Source organism: Branchiostoma belcheri, unplaced genomic scaffold (genome assembly GCF_001625305.1).
Source record: "Branchiostoma belcheri isolate BF01 breed outbred unplaced genomic scaffold, Haploidv18h27 scaffold87, whole genome shotgun sequence".
NCBI lineage: Eukaryota > Metazoa > Chordata > Leptocardii > Amphioxiformes > Branchiostomatidae > Branchiostoma > Branchiostoma belcheri.
The window spans coordinates 550,853-561,649 of NW_017804542.1; the positions used below are offsets into that span (position 1 = coordinate 550,853).

The 10,797-nt window shown below is 39.1% G+C and overlaps 1 protein-coding gene across 1 annotated transcript in view; it reads right to left on the reverse strand.

Annotated features, from left to right (window-relative positions):
• Positions 1-2,053: 2,053 nt before the first annotated feature.
• LOC109487292 (exocyst complex component 1-like) overlaps positions 2,054-10,797 on the reverse strand; it is a 26,584-nt gene continuing 17,840 nt past the window's right edge. Inside the window, exons 21-23 of the mRNA XM_019791277.1 lie at positions 10,270-10,392; positions 3,422-3,493; positions 2,054-3,117 (exon numbers count right to left, since the gene is read on the reverse strand). Coding sequence (XP_019646836.1) covers positions 2,965-3,117; positions 3,422-3,493; positions 10,270-10,392 — 348 coding nt within the window. The 3' untranslated portion in view covers positions 2,054-2,964. The remainder of the gene's footprint in view (positions 3,118-3,421; positions 3,494-10,269; positions 10,393-10,797) is intronic.

Consider the following 10,797-nt stretch of genomic DNA (forward strand, 5'->3'; position numbering starts at 1 on the left):
TTGCATACGAGATTACATGATTGTATAGGGTAAGGAATATAGGCTGTTTCATGGTTTTGACTGCGCATGCACAATGTGATACATTGTAAGACTTGAGAGGTTGAGACATAAACAAAGCAGGCATTGACATTCAATTTGTTAAAGGCATCTAGTGCAGTTTTTAGGGCTCTAGTCACTTATCTACATTGTACATACTGAGTTGAAACAACACTGGCCCAATGTATATTGACCCTCAAGGAGCAAAAATTCCCAAAATTCTGACGGAAAATGGTTACTGCATGTAAGGGCCCTTGGCTAATTTTTAGGGTACCACCCAGAAAACAAAGGACTAATCTTGGGGCTTGTTTCTGCAGCTTTAAAAGCCCAAAGTATGAAATACTGACTCAAGTATGCCAATGTGAAGCAGTGTGTGTAAATATCACAACGATTGTCGTATTCAGAATATTTCCAGTTTTGCTGCTCTGAAATTGCATTGGATGCCTTTAAAAAGCTTCACTTTTGACCTTGCGCATGCGCAATCAATCCATGAACTGGTTTATAGCAAGACAGTTCTCTTGACACTTCGTCAGATTATGGAAACTTGTTGTGCCATATGTGTGAACAACGGTATGGATAGCATTCCACAGAATTATGAGGAAACCATGTGAAAGAGCAGAAAAAAGATGTATGTATTTTTGTGTAAGATATGAAACGGTGAGAAATAGATGCTATTGGTGTGGAATTAAAGTTGTGACTACCGATGTGCTATAGTATACGGAGACTGTGTTTAGAAAAGAAAAATGCTAACTATATTTTTAACCAGAATATTTGTGAAAAGTAAAATGTAACAGGGTGGTTCTTCAATGAAGGAATAAAGAAAGTTTATCTCAGTCTGTGATTTTGTTTCAATGTTTCAATATTCTTGATGAATACTTGATCTCTGTGGCATCTGTGTGGTGTAGTGGATAGAGCATCCGACTGTCAAGCAAGGGAACCCAGGTTCAATCCACAGGGTTGGACCCAGACATTGTGCCTTGGGAAAGGCACTTTACACACATTGCCCCCTCAGTTAGAGGGATCCTGGGCCCTACTAGGGTTTGGGTTGGCGTTAGGAAGGGCATCCAGTTGTTTTAAAAAATCTTGCTTCAAAAAAGACTTGGATAAGAAGAAGAATAGATCCTATTAGTAACACATAACCACTTTGTGACTGTGCTTGTTTTCAAACGTGGGGTCGTGTACATGTGGCGCAGTCGTTTGGCTCACACCCAAGAGGTCGCGGGTTCAAATCCTGCCCATGTCACCGATCTTGTGCCCTTGGGATAGGCAATTTAAACGACTTTCCTCACTTCACTAGTACTCACTTCAGGTGGAAATGAGTTCCTAGCTTCGGTTAGGGACGTCCCTTGGATAGGACGTTAAATGGAGGTCCCGTGTTTGGGAGAGCCACACCCCACGCACGTTAAAGAACCCACCACACTTATCAAAAAGAGTAGGGGGCCTTCCCGGTGTGAGTGGCTCAAACCTTACAGTCCGGTCTTACGCAGCTTGTACAAAACTGGTGTGTTATGCCTAAAGGGTCGTGTGGGGCACAAAACGAAAGCCACTCCTTTCATAATAGTGTGTAGCCCTCTGAACTCCTTTGTCACAGTGTAGCCCTGTCTCCCAAGCCTTCATTTCAAAAAGCAATTTGAAGTCGCCCTATAAAACATACAAACATGCCCCTTGACAAGAAGTCAGTACCTAATGGCACCGGTGGTCTTCTATAACCGTGCTTTACGGTTATATAGTTGCAATTTGTTTCCATTTTGAGTAGATTTTAAGTTCGAGTGAGCCGACCGGTATTACCTTTGAATTGGTCCTATAGGGGGGCAGTGGAAATTGTGGATCAAGTAGGGATATGCTCTGAACATCAAGAGTCGTTATTTCTGTATAATGACACGAGATTGGACCCAGAGATTTTGCCAAATGGGAGGAAAACACATTAGATCACGGGTTTGTAACTTTGGATTCAATTGCCAACAGGCATTTGTATTTATCAAGAAAATGAGATTCTGAACGATAATTCATACGGCTGGTATTTCAATTTCTGACTGTGTATTATGGCAAAAATCAAATCTTAATATAAAATCATCCATATTACAATTCTGCTACACATAATTGATAGATAATGTATTATGAGTTGTTCAATGTAACTGTTATATCAAGAGACCCTGACGTAAAAATTACACTACACGTAAAGTACCATTTATTTAATACGCATATTTCCTGGTTGGACCCTCCAACGCTAAGGAATGCAATTCTGTGACAGCTAATAGCGATTCGTAATTAAATTAATATTGCAGCTTCTTGGCCTACAAAGTACCATACAAATTATATTTTTACTGATAATTAAAATTAGTTACTGCTGTCACACTTGTTGCTATGTACATTTTTGCATTCCTTTATGAATTCACGCTACTTGAATGTGCTCCTTTAGTATAAATTAAGCAAATGTTTTCTTCTTGGTACTTGATGTGGATCTTATTTTATTAATTAGCCTCCTGCAGTATTTGTTTCTACGAGTGGCTAGAGTCGCACTTTCTTTTCAGGTGGAGGGCTAGATATAGCCTATGCTTGTTGGAGAGACATAACTCTCTCCATGGCATAACTTCTGTTGCATGAGCTGAGAACCTTACTTAGCACATGCAAAAAATCGCGTACCAGCGCTCACGAAGACAATAAATGGTGTCGCTCCGAAAATTCCGCAAAGCATGCAAGCTACACATTATCAATGCCTCTCAACAGGTACATGTGTGTATGCAAAAGATGCTAGACTGTATCGACAGGACTCGTGATAGTCCTATGCTACGCATTATATTCGAGGATGAATTGAACTGAACTGAACTGAACACATTATTGAACTGAACGAACTGAACACATTATCGAACTGAACGAACTGAACACATTATCGAACTGAACTGAACACAATCCCAGGCTATGCCACAGCTAGTGTGACTGTGCAATGTCTGAGAAGAACTTTAGGATATCGTCGATAGTAAACTCCAGTGTGATACCAGACTCGGGGTAGCAGCGTCTGATCAGGTCCTCAAAGTGCTTGTACTGACTGATGAACTCCTCCTGCATGGACCGCCACACCACCTGCAGGGCAAAGGTCAACAGTGAAAGGTCATGCATGGACAGGAAAGGTCATACATACATGATTGTACATAATGTGATATGAAAATGTAATTTGAGCAATCTGGGCAAAGGTCAACAGTGAAAGGTCATGGGCATGAGGGCTCATGGCACAGATGACATGAATGCATGTAATAATATTATTGAGTAATCAGTGTAAAATAAAACAATGTAGCTGAAGCCTAAGGCCTCTACTAAGAACAACAAAGGTAATGAACTACACTTAATGTACATGTAATTATGGGAAAAACAAGATAATTGTTCTTACCTGGTTGAGGTTCTCCTCCTCACACAGGTGTTTCTCCACCTTCTTGTACAGACTGTCAAGGCCTTTCTTCACCTGCAAAACATTGGTATGAGATCAATAATTGATTCAAATTAATCAATCTTTTCGTTTTCTGAGTAGAAGTGACTAGACACTCAGGCAAACTGTTTTGTTTTGCAAAAAGCTACTCCAATCTTTGTCATTATGTTTACCGAAGGAAAACATATTGTTTTTGTTCAATCTGTTTCTTCTTCTTCCGTTCCAAACACTGACCCGGTCAGTGACCTGAACCAGACCGTCTGTCACCATATGATGGTAGAAACTGGTATTGGGTTACATAATGTTGCAATTTTATAGTAGGAGGGATTTAGACTCCTGTCACCATTATATGTTCAATGTATGTGAGTTGTATTTGAGTACTAAGAATTAATAGAGCAGACCATACAAAATGTATGTGAAGATAAAAATTTTGCATTTGCTTTGCAAGTTAAAGTTTCTAGTTCTTTTTCTTTCTCCCCTCCTTCCATGTCTTTTTCTCTACCTCTCTCTCTCCATCCCAAATATCTAAAACCCATGCCCCACGTACAGGATTTGATCCATATGGTAGCAGAAATCACTTGAAATTTTCAGCTACATTCCCTACACGTGCAAATCCACTTGACAAGTGGATGTACTTCACGAGTTCAGTATCCTTATACATGCAAGTTTTTCAATAGGGAATTAATAATAGGCCATCAAGAAACGAACGCTTGTTCACTGCACCTCTACCAATCACTCTCCACACCCCTCGTGTACCTAAGAATCATTTACAGACCATTTCACATCTGTAAAGCTTCCTTCTGAAGCCTCATGATTCGGAACGCCAACGGTATAACAGCCCTTCAGCATAACACTCCAGCTTCTGTATCAATTCTGTATAGCAGGTATAACCGCCCTTCAGCATAATTTGATCCATATGGAGGCAGAAATCACTTGAAATTTTCAGCTACATTCTGTACACGTGCGAATCCACTTGACAAGTGGATATACTACACGAGTTCATCAGTATCCTTACATGCAACATTTTCCAATAGGGAATTAATAATAGGCCATCAAGAAGCGAACGCTTGTTCACTGCACCTCTACCAATTACTCTCCACACCCCTCATGTACCTAAGAATCATTTACAGACCATTTCACATCTGTAAAGCTTCCTTCTGAAGCCTCATGATTCGGAACGCCATTAGCCGAAGAGCGTTTGATGACTAACAGGGTGGAAATTATACCTTCTGCACAGCGCGCTGAGTGCATCTTTTATTTATAGAGAACTAAATGAGCATCATTTCGCGTTGGTATCAAAGTGGTGGGTTAATGGAGTGTATTATGTGACAAAGAGCCGGAATGAGTTGGCCGGGGCATGCAGTTTGTTTGTTTGAACCGTTCTTTATTTGCAAGAAACTCAAATCGTCCTGTAGGCTGCATTTTATTGAGGTCATGAGGAAAGAGGTAAGGACAAATAAGCAGGCTTTAAAGGCTGGTGCACCATAAGTTTTGGGTATGTGTGGCAACAGTGCTTCTAAGTCTATAGGTTAGTCTGGAGCCCTTTTTGAGGTCCATTTGTGTGTTTGCAATATGTATAAGTATGTATTATGTATCATCATCATCATCATGTATAAGTTATACCTTGTATAAGTTTTTTTTGACCAATTTGTCTGAATTTCAGTTAGATGAATAGTTGTTGTTGAGGCCCAGATGACAACTTTGATTGATCTGGCCTAAGAACCAGATGTGCACGATTAATTTTACCACGTTCACACTTTCATTTCTACAAGCTCGTTGCCTCTAAGATTCCCCGAAAGATTTCCTCCGAGCCGATTTACATTGCACCTTGCATCTGCTGATGGATGGTCTATAAGAAAAGAGGCAATTTTCTCCTGGTGGCAGCCGTAAGCTTCCATTTTGTCAATGAGATTTGAAGTGCTACAAATACAGGCCTCGAAATTAACTTTTCTTCCTGTTGTCCCAGCAATGTCCCAAAAATAAATTTCAATTGTCATGAAGTGAGGATGACTTAACACACTAGACTAAATTATAGTGTAAGTTACTACTTTATTAATTTATTTGTAGCTCCATGGGGTTCAATATATAGGGCACGGGGAAATTTTTCCCCGTGGACATGCCGAGAGATAATGATTTGATGTTTAAGTACTGTTAAGGGATCGACAACCATTTGGTGACACACTTTACTATGCATCTGTTCCAGTTAGGTTACCACAGCGGAATAAGATAATTTTGGTGTCAGTCCAGAATAACTCAAATCCAAGCTGCAACCATCACAAATGAAGCAACAGCTGTTCAAACATAGAAAAGATAAGAACTATTTGTACCACTTCAAGACTCATTGACAAAACGGAAAATCAAGGCTGCTGCCAGGAGAAAATTGCTACTATAACCAGAATAACTCATAACTATATCCAGAATAACTCAAATCCAAGCTGCCACCATCACAAATGAAACAACAGCTGTTCAAACAAGGGAAAGATAAGAACTATTTGTACCACTTCAAGACTCATTGACAAAACGGAAGCTTAAGGCTGCTGCCAGGAGAAAATTGCCTCTTTTCTTATAGACCATCCGTCAGAAGATGAGAGCGCAACAGAAAATCGTGGAAAAAAAACAGCTGTTCAAACATGGGAAAGATATTAGAACTATTATATAATTATTTTTGTACCACTTCAAATCTCATTCATAAGGAGGAAGCTTAAGGCTGCTGCCAGGAGAAAATTGAAGTGCACTTTTCTTATAGACCATGCATCCATCAGAAGATGTGAGGCACAACGTAAATCGGCCCGGAGGAAATCTTTCTCTGTGCATGAATCTGTATCTGTGCATGAATCTGTATCTGTGCATGAATCTGTATCTGTGCATGAATCTGTATCTGTTCATGAATCTTTATCTGTACATGAATCTGTATCTGATTGCAAATAAAGACCACGAGTCATTGACATAGCTTGAGTAAAATGTCCAAAAACCAAGAAGCAATAAAAGGTACTTGGGTGGCCAACACACCTCAATATGCTGCAGCTCTACTTGCAGTTTGAGTTTGATGGAGTGCCCCATTACTTGGAGTCACCATGGAAAGGTGGTAATGTAATGTTCATATAATGTGAGTTCTGTGACTAAATTAATTTTTTGTACATTGTCAATTTCTTTTGGTGTCAAGTGTTTTTTTTTTACCATGTTATCCATAATTATTATAGTAATTGTGTTTTTATTTTTGTATGCACCAATAAGAACCAATAATAGGTATTAGGGTGGCCTGCACACCTCAATATGCTGCTAGCGCTCTACTCGGATGTAATGTATAAGTTTGATGGAGAGCCCTATCACTTGGAGTCACCAAGGACACACATGATGGAAATATTGCCAAAGTTGGTGATATTACATGTATGTTCTTATAATGTGAGTTCCAAGGATGGGCAGTAGGCCTAAGTAAGTATAAGTATAATGTGAGTTCTGTGACTACATGTTGTATAATAGATTACATGCGTATGTTCCTTTCATTTGTACATTGTGAATTTCTTTTGGTGTCAAATGTTTTTTTTACGATCATGTTACCTATAATTATTGTGTTTTTATTTTTGTATGTACCCAAAAAAACAATAAAAGGTATTAGGGTGGCCTACACACCTCAATATGCTGCTCTACTTGCTTTAGAGTTTGATGGAGTGCCCCATCACACTGAGTCACTATGGACACACATGATGGAAATATTGCCCAAGTTGGTGATATTACATTGTGTGTGTTCTTATAATGTAGAGTTATAATCTAGAGTTCCAAGGATGGGCAGTAGGCCTAAGTAAGTATATTAAGTATAAATGTGAGTTCTGTGACTACATGTTGTATAATAGATTACATGCGTATGTTCCTTTCATTTGTACATTGTCAATTTCTTTTGGTGTCAATTTTTTTTACGATCATGTTTCCTATAGTTATTGTGCTTTTATTTTTGTATGCACCCAAAACAACAATAAAAGGTATTAGGGTGGCCTACACACCTCAATATGCTGTTCTACTTGCTTTAGAGTTTGATGGAGCGCCACATCACCCAGAGTCACTATGGACACACATGATGGAAATATTCTGTGACTACATGACTTTGTTTTATATACAATGTAGATTACATGTGTATGTTCCTTTCATTTGACAGTATTTGTACATTGTCAATTTCTTTTGGTGTCAAGTGTTTAATTTTTTTACGATCATGTTATCTACAGTTATTGTGTTTTTATTTTTGTACCCAAGAACCAGTAAAAGGTATTAGGGTGGCCTGCACACCTCAATATGCTGCTCTACTCGGATATATAAGAGTTTGATGGAGTGCCCCATCACCCTGAGTCACTTATAATGGACACACATGATGGAAATATTGCCAAACCTGGTGATATTACCTCTGACTCAGGCTGTCTCACCGGCACAGTGCTCACATTATGGGAGCATTTCTTGAAAAACTACAGTCTTGATGTACATAACTTTGCACCGTGCTTTTAGTAAAAGCACATAGTACACAGTTATGTAAATCAACTAAAAGCACATAGTACAAAGTTAATATGTATTATTTAATCAAAATTAGTGTTTATTATCATTCAGTAAAAGGCTTTTACTGATAATAAACATTAATTTTGTAATCTCATGCCTGAAAGATACATGTATGTGCAAAGGAACACACAGATATGATAACATTTACTAAAAGATTTTTTAAAATGTCTAGTTATGGGTTCACCACACCACGAAGTGGTGGTGAACCCATATTGCTTTTTCTGATGTTTCTTCTCCTCCTTCTCCTCCTTCTTCTTCTTCTCCTGCCATTTTTTAAATGGATTCAGCTTCTTCATTTTAGGGCCCAAGGTCCTAAAATTTGGTATGGAGGTACAGTGGGCAAATACCCCTAGGCGTTTTTTAAATTATTGTGATACAGGCTTTTAGAATGGTTTTATTTGAGTTTTTTGGCTGTGTTATAGCAAATGTATTACTGTGTTAGTGTGCCTTGTTTACCACGTTTGGGCATGAGTCATCACAATGGAATGCAGGGCATCAACCAATAGGCATGCAGCTTTCCTCTATTCTTCTTGCTGATTGGCTGTTGGGATTTAACTTGATCAACACCTGCACAGAGCATTTCCACCTGCACAGAGCATTTCTTGCTGATTGGCTGTTGGGATTTAACTTGATTAACACCTGCACAGAGCATTTCCATACTGACAGTATGTCTGTATTCAAGTGTTTTGGTAGGTATTTCAAGCTTTCCTGCTCCAGCATTGGAATGCGGGCATGGACGTTTTTTTTTATTTTTGTAAAATCAACAGTTTGCATTATGCAATTAAAAATCCTAACCAATAAAGTAGGGAATAGCTATCCAACTGTTGTTTTAGTTGTATTTTACTTTATATTATAGTTATATCAATGTAAATCATTGTTTTCCCTTGTGTTTCTCATTCTTTCCCTGCCATGTCATAAAATGTGGTGAACCCATCGCTGTATTTGCTCCAAAGCAAATATTGGCCTTTCTAGTTTATAGATCTATTTACACTGTAGAGCATACTGGAGGTTTGACATCTTTGGAGGCAGTGGTTATAATGAATATAGTCTGAGACTGTTTTTAGTGAAAAGTGGGGTTTGTGATCTTAGTAGAAAATGTAGTTTTTCAGAGGTCCTCTATACATGTATAGTGAAAGCTTGTGGTTACTGTTTCAAAATGCCTGTTTCTTCCAATGATACAGAATGTTCTTGGCTACAGAATGTCCACACTACAACTGACAAAATCTGTTTTAAACTCTGTGCACTTTCTTGCCCATCATGAGTTTTAATGTTGTACACTATAAAATTTAATGTGCAGCTTACACCTACAGTCATCAATGGGACATCCCAGTAGACAGTTAGTCTTTGCAAACCTGCCTGAAGGATATATTGAACGTACATGTGATGTTGATAGCCTTTTGTAGGGGTAAATCAAGTAACAGCCATAATATACAAGTAGGATGTGTTTGGTTTAAATACCCTGAATTGTAATGCCCTGAACTTTTCCAAACCTGTGGATTGGGAATTTTGTCATTTTTCCTAATTACATTTTACAACCCTGCAATACCTTATTCCCAACCCTCTGAGGCCATGTTAATTACAACCATTCATTTGCAGAAGAAAAGATGACAGATGATAAGATTTCCAAAGCCAAGGTCCCAAATTCAGGTTCAAAGCTGACAAATTGGCATAACAAGTCGTGGGACTAACAAAATGTGATTGATTCTCGCAATTAGGGTGCCTCTGGATCGCTGCTATGATTTAGTCTGTCATTTGAGAGTGATAAAAATGTGCCTTTGATGGCATCATGGACTATTGACGGTTCACACTGAGTCAAATGAGCCATGAAGAGAACTGATTTGCTTATGGAGAAAGTTGTGAAGCCATGGTAAGGTGTTACCTGCCCTTGACCTGAAGAGGCTCACTAAAGGTAAGGTGTGCCAAAAAGCTCCTCAGGTCTGTTGTAACAGCCCCTCCAACTGTCCTGCCACTTGCTACATACATGGCCCACATCATATTACTTATTAGGAGACAATCCAACATGCAGAGTGTCTGCTACAGCACCAGTTACCATGGTAACAGATGTCTGGTCCTGGTCATTGACTTTTTTGTTTGGAGAATAAGACTAAGAGGAAAAAGAACAGAGAAAATATATTTTCCTAAACATTCATATATATGAAGACCAGCCTCTCCTACACTTGCTACATAATGTAATTCAACACCACAGGGTGTCTGCTACAGCACCAGTTAGCTGTCAAGTCATTTACCTAATAATTATTGGTAAGCATAATTACCTCTTTCATGGGGTACTCCTTGATGACTTTCCTGAGCTCCTGTTTGCTGAAGGCCAACTGGTACCCGACTTCCTCTGCCTTCACTCCCTGGGCTACACGGGCCTCGATACCCTCAAAAAAGTGCTGCACAAACAAGAAGTCAGAGCATTTCAACAACAGTAATGATGTACAAATCTGTATAATCTGTACATCTGGTACCCGACTTCTTCTGCCTTCACTCCCTGGGCTACACGTGCCTCGATACCCTCAAAAAAGTGCTGCACAAACAAGAAGAGCATTTCAACAACAGTAATGATGTACAAATCTGTATAATCTGTACATCTGGTACCCGACTTCTTCTGCCTTCACTCCCTGGGCAACACGTGCCTCAATACCCTCAAAAAAGTGCTGCACAAACAACATGAGTCAGAGCATTACAGCTATGGTAATGATGACTATTGTACAAAATTATCAGATGTACAATGTCGCGCAATTCAGTATGGTCCTGTGTGGCACTGTGCATTGGGGGAATACAAACAATTTGATTGT